This window comes from Thunnus albacares, chromosome 20, assembly GCF_914725855.1.
Source record: "Thunnus albacares chromosome 20, fThuAlb1.1, whole genome shotgun sequence".
In the NCBI taxonomy this organism is placed as follows: domain Eukaryota; kingdom Metazoa; phylum Chordata; class Actinopteri; order Scombriformes; family Scombridae; genus Thunnus; species Thunnus albacares.
This window is the reverse complement of record NC_058125.1, coordinates 20204892-20223186: the sequence shown is the minus strand read 5'-3', so window position 1 is coordinate 20223186 and position 18295 is coordinate 20204892. Positions and strand designations below refer to the sequence as shown.

Sequence of the window (18295 nt, the reverse complement as noted above, 5' to 3'; positions counted from 1 at the left end):
GCATGCCATGTTATAGGTTAAAAACACTTTCAACTATCCTAAGACTTATGGGGGACCAGAGCGAGGCCGAGACCTCCGCGGTTGCTCCAGGGCTACTTGAGGTCAATTGGTGGTTATGCAAACACACAGAAAAAGAAAAACCACTGGGTAGGTCCAGCGGCCCGGGCCAGATTCCTAGAGGGGGATATGGAGGCTTTGAGAGCGTCTTTGTGCTGGAGTGAGAAGGAACCTCTTGTTTTTCCTCTGTCAGTCAGAAAGATGGGCAATGACCCGTAGGGACCCCCTACCCTCCCCTGCCTGGCAGCTAAACAGCCATGGCAGAATTGCTGAGCTGAGGGAAATACCCGCTGATGTCAGAGCTCCGCTGAATGGACAAGTATGGCCCCTACTCCTGCTTCCCTACGTCTCTCCTTCGCTGCCTTTTTGTTCCCCCGCTACTCGGTCAATTATCTGATTCATTCCCAATCAGTAGAACTTTCCCTTTTTTATATTACCCTCCTCCAAAAATAGTTCACTGCTCAGTGTTTCAAAACTGCAAATCATTAAATCCCCTTATAATATGTTACTGTTTTATGAGAAAAAGTCATCAGATTCTTGGCCTTCCATACCACTGGCTTAGAAGCAGTGGTAGGAGGTTTCAATTAAAGTTAAATGCTCCATTTCATTGTGCAATTGTGTGCACTCACCTGATTCGGACTTCTTGGCGTACTTCTTGCTCTGTCCTCTGATAATGAGAATGAAAACCAGCAGCAGGATGAAGATGAGCCCCACCAGAGCCACCACAACCAGGAACCACCACTCCTCATAGAAAGGTGCCACTTTTTGAGCTGGATAAATTACAAAAAAAAAATGGAATTTATGTTTGTAAGACTCAACTGGCTGCAATTTTGTGATGTCTGATTAATTATATGGAATTTAATTTAGTCTGTAAATGATTCTGATTTGTATAAAAATACAGGAAAACTCACCAGATATAGAAGGAGAGGGTAGACTTGGAGAGCCATAGCCGTAATCGTTCACTCCTATTACCCGGAAGTCATAACTGACACCTTGCTTCAGAATATCCATGTTGAATGTGTGCGATGTCACTTCTTTCGGGATGTCCTTGATTAGGATATCCCACAATCCCTCATCTGTAATGGAGTTAAGGTTATAATTTTGGGTGAGAGGAGACTATGAAACTTGTACAACATTTGAACAATATCAATATGTCATTGTTAACAGGTTGTTTGTTTGATCTGCTCCGGTCTAGCTGGCAGCTCCCGGGGTAATTCATAATTCTTATAAATATTACACAATCCATCAATTTCACTGGTCTCGTAAAATTTGCAGCAACCAAATCCACATCATAAATAGTGGTGCAGCCATATTTCAGATGAAGAAATGTTTGATGGCTTGCTGCTTGCTTTGGAGATCCTGCCAGAGACCATTTATTACACATTGCTGCTTGTAAACATCAATGTAAGTTTGACTTTTTTAATGGGGTACACAAACATAAACAAGCTCCAGAGTTCATCTGTCATGCTGCTGAACTTTGGCAAAAAGTTAGAAAAAGCTGATGTAATTCAACTTGTAGACAAAAACAAGTCATCAAGTAATATGATACTGCAGAGATTTATGGCCCTCTTCAGCATCCCCTTGGCATTAAGCGACGCCATACATTATCAACAACAGTGCTGCTAACCCTCCTTAAAATCTAGGGCTAGGTAACCCCCCACAATTTCCACTCACATATGGTGAAACACAGCCCTCCCTGTGAGTCATCTACCATCCATCACCCTCCTAACCCTGGCAGGGACTGTCAATCACAACTGCAACCGGATGCCAATTGTCTCAACTGCAGCGCCGCGATCAATAACCCATTAAAATACCAGTGACACAGACGCTGGGGCAGCAGATGTTGACACTTTACACCGCTTTCCTTAATCAAACTATCAAGAAGCCTAACATAAGGCTAGGTTTACTAATTCATGAGGAGAACGCAGCTGAACCACCCACCTGAAGGTCTGGCTTCGATAACGTAGCGCGTGATGGGAGCGCGTCCTGGGTCCCCGCTGGTCCAGTGGATGGTCAGCGCCGCACCATAGCGTGTGATAAAAGGCTCTCCTGGGGGCCCTGGGGCTCCTAAAGGATAATAATAAAGTATTTAAGTGAAGCATTTAAGATGACAAATCAAAAGCATCTGGATTTTCATAAAAAAACATCACTTCCACTACCTTCTCCCGGGCCGGTGGTGATGTTGGCCTCCACCTCGGGCCCGTAGATGAAGGTCTTGGCCCGGATGCGGAAGTTGTAAGTGATGCCATCGACCAGGTCTTTGAGTTTCAACCAGAGGGGGCCGCTTCCCTTCACGTCCACCATCACTGTCTTACTGACGCCTGGGGGGGAGGGGGAGTGAAGACAGTCGGCACAGGCCACTGAAGACTCTAGACAAACACACCACATTTAGAGCAGGTCTTATACAGGCCAGGCAAGGTGGGAAAACACTCGAGACAAGTGAACACACAGACACACACATACGCAGTAATGGAATTAGTAGAGGGACACATGTTGGCATTTTGGCATTACAGTCATGTATTATTTGTGATGATAGCAGAAGAGTGTCAGAAAGGAGTACAGTGACATATGAGCTGTTAAGGTGATGGTTAGCTTATAGCTCAAGAACAATGCACCCCACAAGACAGATTCCAACCAGCAAAATTGATCTAAACAATAGTTAACAATCCTACACCCATTTGAATTTGTTATCCCAAAAGATCTTGTAGTGTGCATCAAGCTTTTATGAAGCTAGCAAGGAAATGTGTTATGGATAAGAATGAGGGTTTACCATCTACAGGTGTGCAGGGTTCATAGATCAGACGGTAGCCTTCAATGATGCCGTTAGGAAAGGTGGGCTCGCCCCAGGACACGTTGACCGAGGTGGTGGTCAGCTCACTGAAGTGGATGAAGCTGGGAGCGCTTGGAGCTGAAACATAGAAGGGTAAGGGGTCAATATACTTGGTATGTGGAAGGGATTTTTATTTCAGCTGCTTGGAAGGTTTTCCAATGGTAAACTGACATGTGGAGGTAACAATAGATGCCTACGTGTGTGGGAAGCTAGGTAAACTAAGATGTATCTGTGAGAGAGAGGGCTCCTAGAGATACCAGAGGTAAAAAAACAGTCATATGACTGGTAAGGGTTATTTTAGTATTGGTATTAGCCTACATAATACATCTTTGTGTGTTTTAAAAATTGTAGAAGCTTTTACTTTTCTTCCTTTTATTGATATGATACATGTCAGTATATAGCATACATCTGCGGATCTATACTGCTGCTGTTGTTACTTTTCTTTATGCAGGTCCATTGCTGGCACTGCAGCTCAGCAAAACAGATGACATTTGTTGAGCCTGGTTTTGTGTGTGTCCTTGCTCACCAGTTGAAATGCTTTGAACATCAAAAAAATGTGCAACACCACATTTTTTTGCTATACTGCGCACAGGTTAAAAAGCCTAGATATCACTTCAAAATACTATCTTGACCCGGGTCATATTAATTCACATCCACAATGACCAGCCTGACTCAGCCTCCAGGCTGCATTACAGTTGAGTGAACTTGTGACACCACTGTGCTTGTAACACAGTCTGCCCTGTTGTCTTTAAACTTGTTGAGCAGGAGTCGAGATGCTTGCAAAACACAAAGCTCCTTTGTCTACTGAAAAGATGGGATAACTATCTCCACAGCGCTCCTCCCTCCTCCCCCTTCCGTCTTGTCATCTGTTTCCTCCTCTCATGACAGTGACCCATGAGGAAGAGTTCACCTCTTCCTTTTCTCCTTCCTGCCACATAAATGATTAAAATATACAAAATTATGAAAATACCTTCCTCTACACCGAGGTTTGAGGATATAAATAAATAATTGGTGTAAATGTTTAGACATGGCGTGTCTGTAGAGAGAACGTTTGCTCCGAGAAGTTTCACACCATCTACTTTTCAGACAAAACAGCAGATTCAGATTCAGGGGATGACTTCAGAGTGGGGTTGCTGATTAGAAGCGTATGCTCAGTGTGTGGTTCCGCTAACATCGTTTGGCATGCTGACAGCAACTATTAGCATCATCCTCACATAAAATTCTTTCCTCATGGATGACTCATCCACTTTTAGAAAACTCTCCGGGTTCCCCAAACTAACATCAGCACCACAAACACATAAATATGACAAACGAATGAACACAGCTGTGCATGCTCTAATTAATCCGCTTTGGTCTTGTTGTTCTGTTACCTCATTGCTTTCTTTTTCTCAGTACCTCTCCATCAAGTGTTCATTCATTACATACAGGCATATTTGCATTCAGTCATGCTTTTATAGGGAGTGAATCATTTGAAATTCGAAATGTACCTGCTTGCTGAGTGCGACCCCTCGTCGCGGGGCTGCGGGGTCCGTCCCCAGCAGCATTGAAGGGGGCTACGCTGATCATGTACGTGGTGTAACCAGTCAGGTTCTTCAGCTTCACTCCTCCTTCAGGCATGAACAAAGTCCGCAGCCTCTCTGTCTCATTCTTACGCTGGAACTCCCAGAAGTAAACCTACAAGGAATAAGAAAGGCATAAATAAATATTAATGTATGTCTACAGAAGCTGCTCAGGGAATATATAACTTCTGCTACTATAAAACTCAATCACATATCAAACTCCCTAAACGATAGAAATGCAATTTCATATTATTCCCTGTAAATGTTTTGTGGTTTTATTTGCTAAGCCTTTCATTTCAAACCCCTCTGGAAAACTGTGCCAAAAGTGTAAAAATGCGCATCTAGTGGCAATTAACATCAAATAATAGTAATCTCCTATGAATCACAAACACATTTAAATATTTGTATAATGATGAAAACAGAACACGATACTGCTGCGCTATTGAAAAGTGATTTTCAATAATGCAACAATATTCATATGTTAATATAAAACATTTTGCTCCTGGGCCTAGTAAGGCACTGTCAATGTTTACTGACCTTGTAGCCCTGGATGTCTCCATTCTGAGCGTCTACAGGAGGAGGTTCCCACGTCACATCCAGCTGGGTGGCTGTTGCGGACTGAATGACCACATTCTGGGGTGGGGCTGTGGGTACTGTCGAGGGCCATCACACAAATTAACCATATATTTAAAGTCAAGGACGTTTTTTTCTGCACGATACTATGTGTTTATCGTAGCTTCTTTTATCCCCTCAACTTAAAGCAGAAAACCTGCACAGAAAAGCCGCAGGATTTAATAAAAGACAAATTACACCGGGAATCTTAGCATGCTTTTGAAGGAGATCACTTCAATACACACATTGCCGAGAGCAGCTGCTGTATAGAAAAGCATAATCTACTTGCTTTGAAGATGGTCTAATAATTTTGCATTTGAGACGCTGTTGATAGAAACGACGGAAAAAGCACTGTGGTTAAACGGTACACGCATACACACCTGCTTCTCCCACAAACACCTCCTGCGGCGGACTGGTTGGCCCCTCGCCCACGGCGTTGTACACACTCATGCGTATCTCATATCGCTTGTGTTTACTCAGCTCTGCAGTAGAAGTAAACAATCAGATATATAGCATCAGGAATTGTATATAGCATCAAATTAATAACTGTACTTTTAAATTTTTATTTTCCCACGTTGGAATATCCAATTCCCTGTCCACAGAGCTCCTTGTCATTGCCTCACTTTTAGCCAATGAGGAGGTCAGCTGACCTATAACCCCCATCTCAGGCACCCAAATAATCAGTAGGAAGTGGTAGGACACTGCTGTTGGGAATTGAACACTATTTTTCTGGGGTGATGTGTAATAATTTAATGGGTAAAATGGGCATTTCTACTTCATTTACAAATTACACATTGTAACTTATACAAGGACATTGTAATTATGAGGTTGTTGAATGCTGTACGGGAGAAATATGTGACCATCTGCTTTCATAGTGCTTATCCAAAATAGACTGTCATAAGCAAACTAAAGAGTGCGTTGGACTAGGCAGGCTTGTGTACTCGATGTCCAAGAATCTGTGTGTACAGAGTGCCTCTGTTGGCCTCAGTAGGAGTGTTTATACCAATGAGATGTAAATATAAGCAATTTTGTGTTAATCTGCTCAACAATCTGCTTTTCCTGTATCGCTATTCAAAGCAGCAGGGCACTTGAGACATATAAGATCCAAAAGCAAGACAGCTTTTTTTTTTTAACCTGATTAGATTAAGGATTGAATCACTGTGTGTGTGTGTGTGTGTGTGTGTGTGTGTGTGTGTGTGTGTGTGTGTGTGTGTGTGTGTGTTTGTGTGCGAGACATAACAAAACTTACTATTCAGCTCATACTGGGTCAGAGTTGAATCACTCAGATTCCGGATGCTGTACGGGGCTGTAGGGGAGAGGCAGACAGAAAAAAAAAAAGATGAAATAGAGAGGGAGGTAGTGGAGAGACAAATGTATTAGTATCCAAAGCCTAATATTTTCGTTGTTAAGAAGGGTGTCACTATTGTCATAAAACCCACTATGGTCATAAAACCCACACAATCACAGTGATCATAGCTCTGAGTGAGCCCCAGAATGACTCAATGAGAGTAAAATTATAGGCTAAGTAACACAGAGCAGTAGAAACAGAGTGGCTCCTGAGTAAACCTAATAATAGCCTGCAGCTGATAGCTACTGATCACAAGATGAAATGTTTTGCTGCGAAGTGTCAGGACCAGCGGGGAGATCTTGTGAGCAGAATAGGCCTGTGTGAAAACTGTCCTCTGAAGGGAAATAATAGTGCAGCTGACACATAAAGACGACGCAGGAATAATCAACCATGATGGGAGTCTCATATTTATGTCAAAGTGTTACTGAAGTAAAGCCGGCATAGAAAATTACACATTTTTTTTCCAACACATACCACTGCTTGGTTAATTTCTTTAAATGTAGCATTTTAAATCGCACGCTGAACATTTACAATAATTGCAACATACCAACAATTATTCCTAATTAAAACGTGACACTGCATAATGTATTTGTGTGTAAGAAACCACCTGACTGGCTGCTATATAAAATAATAAAATTTGTAGTTGTGTAAACTGCAGTTATTGCTCACCAGTGAGCTCAGCCCAGGTTGACATACTGTTGATGGTATGAACAGAGTAACTGCGGAGGCGGTCATACAGCAGCTCCCGGTATCGGATCCGAAATCCCAGCAAAATTCCATTTATCTTCTCCTCAGAGGGAGGCTGTTAGAGAAAAGATAAGGAGTTAAGGTCCAGTGTGGCCCCAACAAATCGCTTAAAATACTAATTATAACCCAGTTTTTCAGTTTTAATAAGGACATATGAACTACTAATGTAATTATTCATGTATGTTTATTCAGTGTATTATTCCACTTCACTACCTTGTGTTCTGTCTGTAACTGCAGAGACTTACAGTAATTGAGACACACAGACTCTCAGACTGAGCTCATCCGCAGGTGAGTCACATTGAGAAATCCCCCCCCACGGTTGAACATGAGAGAGCAAGCCCAGAGGGTAGAAACACAGAGAGAGAGAGCGAACAAGTACCTCTCTATCCTTATAAACTCTACAAGTGTTCTCCATAAAAGTGAAAATTGTGGCTTGGAGCCTCCTGTTTTCCCCTTTTATGACCTGTTAATTCAGGTGTGAGTGTGGGATAGAGTGTTTTTATTAGACACAGGAAGAGTAGAGGGTGTGTGTAAAAGTGTGTAGCATTCAGCCTATAAGTACAGGCCTACCCTGTATACCGTCATGGTCTCTCATTAGAAGCCACTTTCTCAGACAGATTTCACTAACAATGAAACATAAAAAAGGCACTTATACCGTCTCTTTCTTACCTGCCAGCGAATCAGCACTGACGTCGTTGTGTGCGGCGTGACGGAGAGAATAGTGGGTGCTTCGTCGGGCGCTGAGGCGATAAAAGTGAGATTAATGAGCTAAATTGACCTGAAAATGTGCACAATTCAATCTATCCATGTGCAGTGGCATTCATGGGGCATAAACACACAATAGCTAAAACAGAAAAGCCATTGACAGATAAGTCAAAAATAGCTTGGGGAAAAAAAAAAACAAACAAAAAAAAATTTCTTGTTTAGCAACACAGAGCAGGTTTTGCCAAGGTTTTAACGCTGGTGTCTTGTCTCATGGTAACTGCAGATGGTGCGCACATGATATCACCTGATGCCCTTGCCAGTAGTCTCTGCATGCCAGTTTATCTCATTCATGCAGATATTAAACTCTTTTCATAGTGTTACAGAATGAAGCCACCCCTTTGGCTTTGCATTTTTTATACATTAGCATGTTAATATCAGACTTATAAACGTACAAAGGCTTTACGGATAAACTTTTCCTCATGATGTCACTCTTACCATCCTGTAGGGTCGTGATAGCTTCACTTTCCTCGCTGTACTCACTGTCCCCTATGTCGTTGGTGGCTTTCACTCTGAACTGGTAGGATGTGAAGGGTTTCAGCCTTAGGGATGGAAACACAGGAAAGCAAATCAATCTTGATGATAAACCACAGCGCTGGATCTTAAACCTTTTGTGCCACAAAGAGAAATGGACTTTGGAATTTGAACAATAAGCTTTTCAAGTAAACTAAAAAAAGAACAAAAACACAATCTGGAGGCCTTAACAACAACAATAATATCACATTTGCATTTGTTGAATTTCTTTCCCAATACCCTTAATGTTTTTTGAGTAGCTTAAACCATTGTTTATGTTCTAAACCAGACTTTTATACCCTGAAAACATTAGTCTGTATAAGGATATTGTTGAGTTGCCAACTTAACTATACAGCTGTAGCTGAGAGGATATTACAGCAAATGTAGCAGTGGGGACTATAAAAACATAAAGCATTATCATCTACAGCTAAAGAGCACAAATAGAAAAACATTTGTCATAACAACAAGGATGAAAAATTAACCCCTGACTGTAACCAGAACCTGTTTAGCTAATAAATACACTCTACCTGGATACTATGTAGGAGGTGGCCTCATGGTTAACAGAGGCAGAGTGGACAGTCCAGTTGCTCTCAGGAAGCTCTCTTAGCTGCACGGTGTAGTAACGCACAGGGGACAGGCCGTCGCTGCCCGGTTCCCACGAAAGCAAAACATGGCGTGCTTGAACGTCTTTCTGAGGCACTGTGGGACGGCTGGTAGGCTGGGGACGAGCTGGAAAGACGTAAAAGCGGGGTCGAAGGATTTAAGGAATGAAGGGAAAATGGAAGTTGGGATGAGAAGAGGCAGAGAAGGATGGAAAAAAAATGAGAAAAAGTTAGTGGTTTAGAAATGGATTCCCTCACATTTGCATGGGCTACGTTACACAGACAAGGGCAAATGTACTATTTTGATAAATGAAAAGTAGGTGAGAAATGAAAGTTGTAGAGTAAACAATCCACGAAATGCCTTGAGGCAAGCAGATGGACTGATTCGTTCTCACAACTGCATCAGAGTGCTTCTGATAAACACCCAGAGGGCACAAACAGTCCTTTATAAAAACGCATCTGCTTACTGGACTGTTAACTGGAAATTAACTATGCACAATAAAGGCTTAGCACAGCTCTCTACAAGTTGTGTCATTACTGAGATCACACACCTGTGTCTGCTCTCAGAACTATGTATTGATGTTTTTTGTTTCCTGTTTGCTAGTGAACTACAAATTATATTGCTGTCACTTTGCAAAGCACCAGCAGAGAATCACTTAGTCTTAAAATACAACGATGGTTACCTCTTTTCTCCGTGGTGACCACCAGCGCCTCGGCGGCTTCTCCCCAACCCTTCCGTGTCTGCGCTGTGATGCGGAACACGTAGACGGACTCTGGCTTCAGGCTGGTCACTGTGTACTGGCGAGCGCTGGGGTTCAGCACGTCCACTGTGGCTGCGTTGCTATTGGTGGAATTGAGGTGGTAGGTGATCTGGTAGGCTGGAGAGGACAAATAATGTTATTGGAAGCATCATAAGGTGTCATAAGGTTCAGTGTTTTAAATTTATCGTGGGCTGAAAAATGTTTTTAAGGTATTTAAAGCATTTGTTGTATGTGTTGGTTTTCCTAACAATAGGAGGGAAAACAAACTGTGTAACAAGCAGCTTTGTCTCTTCTCAAATGATTCCATTAGCATCTGCTCCTGTACCACTGTGAGGGTCTGTCATACTGTACAATTTAAAATAAATTATCTGACAGATGTATTATGAATCAAACACTCACAAGGAAATCCCCCTGCTAGCTAACAAGAGAATCTAACTCCCTTTACAGCACTGCCGGAAAATAACAAGACCTGATTTCCCCCAACTAACATCGTTAATCCACCCAGTTATAAAAAACATCACCAAAGTATGTTGGAAGTCATAACGAACTACACCTAGGGGTCTAGCACGCCATTAAATCTAAATAAATAAGCCTATATGTGTACAGAATTTCCATGGTAGTAGTTTCCATGTCATTTCTTGATACTAACTGCAAAAGATACAGATGTTTATAGATTAGATTCTAGATTTTCTAGTAAAAATGCACAAAATAAATGCAACCAAGATATGAGAAATAAAGGATTTTGTATATTACTAACCAAGTATAATGCCATTGGGCTGTGAGGGAGACTGCCATATAAGCCGGACTGAGGTGGTCCGCACTTCAGGGAACAGGATACCCACTGGAGGTCCAGGAACTGCAGGAAGGACAAAGAAATGATTCATAACACTTTAACAACTAGAGACAAGGTTTCCTACTTCCATTAGGCGACCAAATATCACATGAAACTAAAGATATATTCCCCACTACCTTTTATACAACATAAATAAATCTAACTGTGAACTTGAACTGTAAATCTCCCTCAGAAAGCACAAAGGCCATTAACGTAAAACAAAAAATAATGTTCCAAGAGACATTACATCTAGGACTAGAAAAATGAAAGGTAGGTTCAAAATTTTTCTGTTGTCACTCCCTTCTTATCGAGTGTCATGGATATTTTATTAATCTTTCATGCTCTGATCTTGTCAAAATGTAATGCTATTTAACTGTAATGCTTGATGTACTTTGTACAAACTCAGGGTTGAATGGGAAATATTAATTAAAGTTTTATAGATGGCTATAAATTCATGCTTCAGCTCATTTCCCTACCATCATCCAAAGTCCTCTCCAAGATGGGTGGAGAACTGGGCCGTCCGTCTCCGATTCGTGTAAAAGCCAGAACCTGGATCTCATAGAGCACATATTTGCCCAGACCAGTCAGCTGGACACTGTGTGTGGCATTGCCCTCCACTGTCCAAAAGTGGACTGCACTGTCAGAGTCCTTCTCTTTATACACCACCTGATAAAGTGAGGAGACAGGAGATAAAGGGACGCCGGGGGGAGAAGTGAGCTTGGAAATTAAATAGAAGAAAAGTCCTTCTCATACTGTCACTCTGTTACTGGCTAAAAATAGCTGACATTTCTAAAGACTAATTAGAGATTGCTGAATAAATGGCGAACAACTGTAAATTATAAAAAATCACAGACAGACCTTGTAGCCCAAAATGAGTCCATTTCTGTCTGGCTCGGGGACTTCAAACCAGCGCACCAGTATACTGCTTGAGGTAGTGGCGAAGGCGGAGACGTTGGTGGGCCCACAGGAGGGAACTGGAAAACAAAGAGATGGAAGAGGTGAAAAGATTTTGCCTGAGGACTCCATTGTTTGTGCCATATATTCTGAAAAATATATTTCCCATGGTTCATGTGTGTATGTGTATTTACTCTCTTGTATGACAGAGATGCAGTTTGAGTGATCTGTTATGGTTATATTGCGTGTGGTATATTGTGTGTGGACTAGCCTTTCATATCCTGGTGTACCCTGAAGGTCTACTGAATTACCCAAGAAAAAAAAAAAAAAAACAACAACTCAAGAATAGGCCTTTTCTCTTCCCTGGCAATCATCCCTGGACATAATGCACTGATTCCTAAGAATTTGCTGGAGTGAGTGGAAAAAGGAGCACAGGAATTCCACATTTGAGTCCATGTGTTCTCAATTTTCTCAGACTCCTTCCATTCCTCACTACCCCAGCGTCTGGAGAGTGGTGTGAAGGCACAAGCAAAGCGAGAGGGAAAAGAAATGTCTTTGCTTGAATTGAGGTGGGCTGTTAAAAAGGAGTCTAGCAGGGCATTTGAGCAGGAAATAGTCTGCTCGCACATAAATCTCACATATGGCAGAGTATAAACCATAAGTGTATCTCTTTTACCTCTGATATGACTAATAAAGTAGATATTACACAAAGATGTTGCAAATATAGCATTATAAAAGCTATAGTGCTTTCATTTTTAGCTATATTTATCACATGCAACAGAATAGAACAAAGAAGCATTTATGTGCTTTTGGGTAATTGAGCAAGCAATGTTGTGTTTCAGTAATTCTAATAATATCATGTGCAGCAATTTGTTTATTATTGTTGGATCAGAAGATTTACATAAAGCCAAACACACTGTGTTTTTCACAGAGGGTGACTGATGAGGTGCAGACTCACCAGACTCCCTGGTCCTGCCTCTGACTGGCTGGCTCCAGGGTCCCATCCCGATACCGTTGACAGCCTGGACCCTGACCTCATACTCCGTCCACTCCTCCAGGTCCTCAATGGTAAACTCTCTCTCCAGGCGGTCAGCAATAACATGGGTCAGTGCTCGGCCCTGTGAGCCGGCACGGGAGTACTGTACCCTGTACCCCAACTGCTCTGCGTTCCCATTGTATTCCCATTCAGGCAAAGGCTGCACAGATGAACATTGAGACGGGGGGATAGAGAGGAAAAGTGGGTCAAAACAAACTAGACTCCTTAGTCTGGGAAAGTTTTTCTTAAAGTGCAACATCATGATTATGAAACGGAGTGGATAATTCAGAATGACGGAGAAGCAGATCCCTGCTTACCATCCATCGTAACCAGAGGCTGGTCTCGCTCGCAGTGCGCAGGGTGACATTGGCGGGAGCCATGTCTGGAGGAGCTGGCAGGGTCTGGATCTTTCTGGAGGGCTGGCTGGGAGGACTGGTGCCCACAATGTTTACCTGACGCATGCGGAACCTGGTTTTTGGAGTTAAACATTGCATAATTATAGAGAACATTATTTTACTGCAACTTCTGCAAATTGCCTTTTTCATTTCAACTGAGATGATAACTACTCAAAATCCTCAGCATTATCGTAGTACTTGCAGTATGCCTCCTCTTACATGAGGCTTATTGCATTTGAACAGAGATCAGAGAACTGAATATGAATATAGTATGAATATGCTGAGTGGAGGCTTCATTTGCGTTACAGCCTGAATATGGAGGGAAAAAAAAACTACATTTTGATCCAACGTGAGCATTTAACTCTACTGAGATGTTAAGTGGTGATGTTTGGAATGATGAGAACTATAGCTGATGTGGGTCTTCAGGGATTGCCTTAGTGAAATGTTAATTGGTTATATTGAATCTGATCATGTAAATAAGCAGACTGCACTCAGATAAAGATCATATGCAAACTGTAAAAAAAAATAATTTTAAAACCACACCAACCATCACAAGCTTGAACCCAAATCAAAGGAAGAGAGAATAAGATAAGGCTCCTGTGATATGCATAAATCAGGTAAAGATACTTAAGCACACATACACCTGATCTGTCTTGGCACAATCTGCACAAGCTTAATTTTCATGTTATCTGGCATTAGCTAAGAACATATTGGGAAAATCATAAGCAGGTTCATCCATTATAGGATCAGTCTATTGCGATAATAATGGAATATGTTGTGTATGCATGCCCTGTATATAGAGGTACATAGTATGGTAACAGCAGATCAAAATTGTATCTGTTTTTGGCCTATGTTGTGCTATTGGAGAGTATATACTGAGTGTATTTGTTGTTGTGCTCCTTTATAAATGTTTAGTTTGTGACAAATATTATATTATTTTATTTTTAGGGGGCCTGTCTTGGCTAATTCTGGCATATTTTTTGCTAACCAAACACTGATTGCATTCAGATGCCCATTACAGATAAATGGAGGCAGACGAGCTGAAGTAGATAGAGTTCCCAGCAGGATACCTGTAGTAGGTGTATGGGTTGAGACCTGGCACTTCTAAGGAGCGAGCATCAGGCTCATTGGACACCTGGTGGACCATCACCCAGTCCTCATTTTCTCCCACCACGCCCACCTAGGACCGAAGACAGCAGAGAGCATGACAAACACAGCAGAAAATAGTGATGAGCAAGAGTTCTGTATTCAATTTTGAAATCATACTGAAATCAAACACCTAAAATAAAAGAAAAGATGACTGGAATGAAATAATATATGATTAAAGGAAATGGAACTTCAGCCCTAGATTAAATCTGTCTCACCTGGGCCTCCACCTGCCATCGGGAAATGGAAGTTTTACCATCATAGCCGGGTTTGAACTGCAGGGTGACAGAGCGTGGGCCAATGTTGGAAATTGCCATGTTGGTAGGAGGGCCAGGAAGCTCTGTGAAGAGGCAGAAAGACTTAAAGTTGAGAAAGACAAAAAAATGACTGAGGGAACAAATAACTAACACTGCAATACGTGTACTTTGTCTGGCTGCCTCTCACACAGGGTGGTTTTGATTTGTAAGGGTTTGCTTGGGGAAATCCATCTACCACAGCGCTCTCTTGTGGCCGTACAGATACTGCACACAAATTAATGTCTCGGCAATCTCACTATATTCTCTACCTTGCGCTTCTAACTTCAGCTAAGACAGCAAAAGCAGATTAGATTTGGAAAAGATGCTTACACACAGTACACAGGCACAGACAATGCCATGAATGTCAATTACACTGCAGTTATCTGGAGATACGATTCAATCTGATATCCTACTGTTTACACTTCAGCTGAGTAAACAATAAAAATGGATTATTCCCTAGAAATCCTGGAGGGGAAACAAAACTGCAAATGGTAAAATTCAGAGAACAGCGGTAGGACATGTTTGTGTATATGAATATTATTGCTTCTTTGTGTGTGTATGTATGTAGCGGTGTTTTTGTGTGTCTGCGTGTCTAGGCAGGTATGTATAAAAATGCACTAGTGCATAAAATAATTCCTATTTTATCTTTTTTATCCCTTGCTTCCCTCGAGATAACATTAAACCCACCATTACATATTCCCATTCCAAAGCACAATATACTGTAGTTAACATAAATCCTAGTTGAAGATATTAATGTCAAACCGTGGTATACTGGAGTGTGGACAGTGGCCTAATATTAAAAAGACATAATCACTCCCATGGGCATACTGAGCAATTTTTTCCCAAGATTGCTTAAATGCGTGTGTATTCAACCTTAATGAAAAGCAGATTATACATGTCGTAGTAAAATTACCACCTCTAAATCATTTGCATGACTGATTATTGAGGTGGCTTTTAGCTGGATCATTACAGTACAGTCGCAGGCACATAGGCGTTTTCTTTACAAATACAAAATGGGAGTAGTCGCCATTCTGGGGACTATAACTGCTGCTCTAAAGCCTGCTTTCAATATAACAGCCTATCATTTCAAAGGTTTCACAGATGCACAGGCTCTGTACATCTGTGTACTGAATGCTTCCCTATTAATTGACACGGGCATTGTATTTCTATTACACAGTTTTGCAAATATGAAATCATTAAATACCGTAATTGTCCTTAACGCTCTCGTGGGAGCTTTTATTCTCGCTGGTGTGGGACAGATATGTGTATTTGGTGGTTTTTTGGTTCTGTCCCAGCTGAGGTGACTGGGGTTTGATTTCATTGTGTCTGGCGCCAGACACCATGGAGTGTGCTCATCGGGTTAAATGTGAAACACTAAATCTGCTGGAAGGGAAGGTTCAATAAAGACTCAAAAGGTATTCATTGGATTGGAATGGCAAAAAAATGAACAAAGTTAGAAAACCACAATTTTGGCTTGTGAATTAATTGAGGGTGATTATGCTTTATGGCCTTTTAGTGCAACATTTTGGATTGTCTTGGTGTTACAAATAAGTCTAATTTGCATCACTCCACATTGCTTGACAATGGAAGAAATGCCCACACTTAATTTGCAAATTTTTCATCCACAGAACACAAGATCAGGGACTATTTGTAGGGACTATTTCTGCAAGGGGCACTCACATGTGGAGGTAAAAAGATCTCCCTGATGACGTCATCAGGGTTATCTTGTTGAGTTTGAGACTTAACATTTTCAACAGAAATCCTGGGGCTCTAATGAAAGACACTCCTGAGTGTGATCAATGAAATGTAGGATCCGGACGTTTTTGTAGCTTGACCCGTCCAAACGTCTAAAAGTCAGGATGTCTGGGTCTGTGTTGCATTGATTTCTTTTGTTAATCTGTCTCTTACAAGAGTGCAATAATAAATCTCCGAAGCACCCCGCTCGGTGGAAAATAGTGCCGATGAAAACTGTTGACAGTGACATCTGTGGGTTATTCAGAGTAACCAGGACATTGTTTCTGGAAAAGAAATGTCAAGATTGTCATTTTTCAAATTCAAAGTTTCACTGCTGTGAGCATCACAAATTAAATTTCATTCACTTCTGACATACTGAGATGGAGGCAGATATCTCACAACCTGGAAAAATAACTGTGTGGCATGATACCACAAGGGGGAAGTGACTATATACAGTACATTTTCTTGCAATTTGGGTGAACTGACCCTTTAATACATATCCATATACATAGGTTTAACATGTTGTTTGTTTGGATACCGACCTGGTGGGACGCCTGAGGAGATGGTGGAAGAGGACAGTTGGCCCTGGCCTTTGGAGGTCATGCCTGCCACTTCAATGGTGTAGGTGGTGAGAGCAGTGAGTCCAGTGACCCTGTACTCTAAGGTGACGTTCGGCATGTAGTGGGTGACTCTGGTGTTCGTGCGGTTGTACTCCTCCCACGAAATGCGGTAGCCTAGGAAGAGGCAGAGATAGGTTGACAGACACAGACAGAAAATCCTCTCAGGGAAAATTCGACAGCAGTTTTACTATAATACCAACTCAGCTCGCATGCTACAGGGCAAGCTAACCGAAATATTAAATTAACTTCATCAAAAATTGAATATAGCAAATTAAATCAGACTGTGATTATACCTCCCTGCACACACACACATCCTCACACACGCGCGCACACACACACAAACACGCATGCTCACCCTCTCAAAGTTAATGCAATTTACTCCTTGGCCAGCAGCTCTTTTCATGTGATTGCATAAGGCATTAGGCGGCATTTCTTGCCAAATCAATAATTTCACATGGCGTGTCAGTGTTTGTCTCCTGGGAGAGTGCAGCACATTAAAATGTTTTGGAAAAACACTTAACAATATGCTGCTAAATCTCAACCCCTGTCAACATTTGAATGTCAGTGTTACTGGTGGATGTTTCTTTACTTAAAGTTTATACTGGGAGAAGTCAGAGAATTGACTGGAAATTGGAACAGAACATCACTGGTGAGACCAAAATCTTTTTTTTCTATTTTTTTCTATTTTATTTGACTAATTTACCTTTTATTTTTCAAAACAGGTATAATATTTATGACACTGAGCACAAATTCTTCCAAATGTATAAAGAAACACAGTCTATTGATGTATGGTAAAAACCTAAACTGCATACATATTGTATCATAAAAAAAATTGTATTTGGCGTCTTATCTGTCTCAACCTTAAGCGCTACATCTGCTGGGCTCACTAACTAGGGTGAAGTAGTTTTTAGAGAACAAAGTACGACAATATTATCCATTTTCAGTTCCACCATGGTGCTACATTGTGTGACTGGTCTCCTGCAGTGGAACTCACATATCACCTTGGACAAACTGCTATTTCTAGCCTTTCTTGCCTCACTACAAGTATAATTTCGGGAGTGAAGTGAATGTACCTGTGAGAACGCCATTCTTCTCGCTGGGCTCGCTCCAGCTTACTTTGAGTGAGGTATCCAGGATCTCAGTGAAACTCAGGTGGCCCACAGCACCGGGGGCTGGACGGGGACAAATAAGAGTAACGGGCAAGGTCAGTGGACAATTGATCCACTTGAAAAACAGTAAAAGCTCATTACTGATCAGACATACACACAAACTGGTGACAGCATTTGCATTTTAACAAAATCAGTAAAAACAAGGAAATTTCTGAAAAAAAACTTTTCATGACAACTTGAGGTAAATTAAAAGTTTTAAAGCTTAACCAATAATCTTCAAGGGACTTAAGTCCCAGTTATGATGATCCTGTGTGGAATCAGAATATACTCATTCATTAGCACTTCTCTACAACTTCGTTCTCCATGAATAATAGATCTTGCCCAGAGGATGTGTTACTGTGAGATGCTCATGTCCCCTCTCTGCCATGGGAGAGAGAAAACT

General features: G+C 41.5%; 1 protein-coding gene across 7 annotated transcripts in view; it reads right to left on the bottom strand.

Moving 5' to 3' along the window:
• The window catches only part of sdk2b (sidekick cell adhesion molecule 2b), a 275964-nt gene that overhangs the window by 14369 nt on the left and 243300 nt on the right, over positions 1 to 18295 (bottom strand). For 5 of the 7 annotated variants that reach the window (XM_044337216.1, XM_044337219.1, XM_044337217.1 and 2 more), the window contains 23 exons: positions 17818 to 17916; positions 16667 to 16858; positions 14313 to 14434; positions 14019 to 14128; positions 12871 to 13021; positions 12476 to 12713; positions 11482 to 11597; positions 11100 to 11289; positions 10549 to 10647; positions 9714 to 9908; positions 8956 to 9157; positions 8354 to 8457; positions 7823 to 7893; positions 7076 to 7208; positions 6308 to 6364; positions 5439 to 5540; positions 4984 to 5099; positions 4375 to 4561; positions 2828 to 2965; positions 2217 to 2426; positions 1999 to 2124; positions 969 to 1133; positions 687 to 827 (listed from right to left, as the gene is read on the bottom strand). In XM_044337216.1, the coding sequence (XP_044193151.1) occupies positions 687 to 827; positions 969 to 1133; positions 1999 to 2124; positions 2217 to 2426; positions 2828 to 2965; positions 4375 to 4561; positions 4984 to 5099; positions 5439 to 5540; positions 6308 to 6364; positions 7076 to 7208; positions 7823 to 7893; positions 8354 to 8457; positions 8956 to 9157; positions 9714 to 9908; positions 10549 to 10647; positions 11100 to 11289; positions 11482 to 11597; positions 12476 to 12713; positions 12871 to 13021; positions 14019 to 14128; positions 14313 to 14434; positions 16667 to 16858; positions 17818 to 17916 (3264 nt within the window). The remainder of the gene's footprint in view (positions 1 to 686; positions 828 to 968; positions 1134 to 1998; positions 2125 to 2216; positions 2427 to 2827; positions 2966 to 4374; positions 4562 to 4983; positions 5100 to 5438; positions 5541 to 6307; positions 6365 to 7075; positions 7209 to 7822; positions 7894 to 8353; positions 8458 to 8955; positions 9158 to 9713; positions 9909 to 10548; positions 10648 to 11099; positions 11290 to 11481; positions 11598 to 12475; positions 12714 to 12870; positions 13022 to 14018; positions 14129 to 14312; positions 14435 to 16666; positions 16859 to 17817; positions 17917 to 18295) is intronic. The other 2 variants (XM_044337218.1, XM_044337221.1) reach the window with 1 other exon arrangement.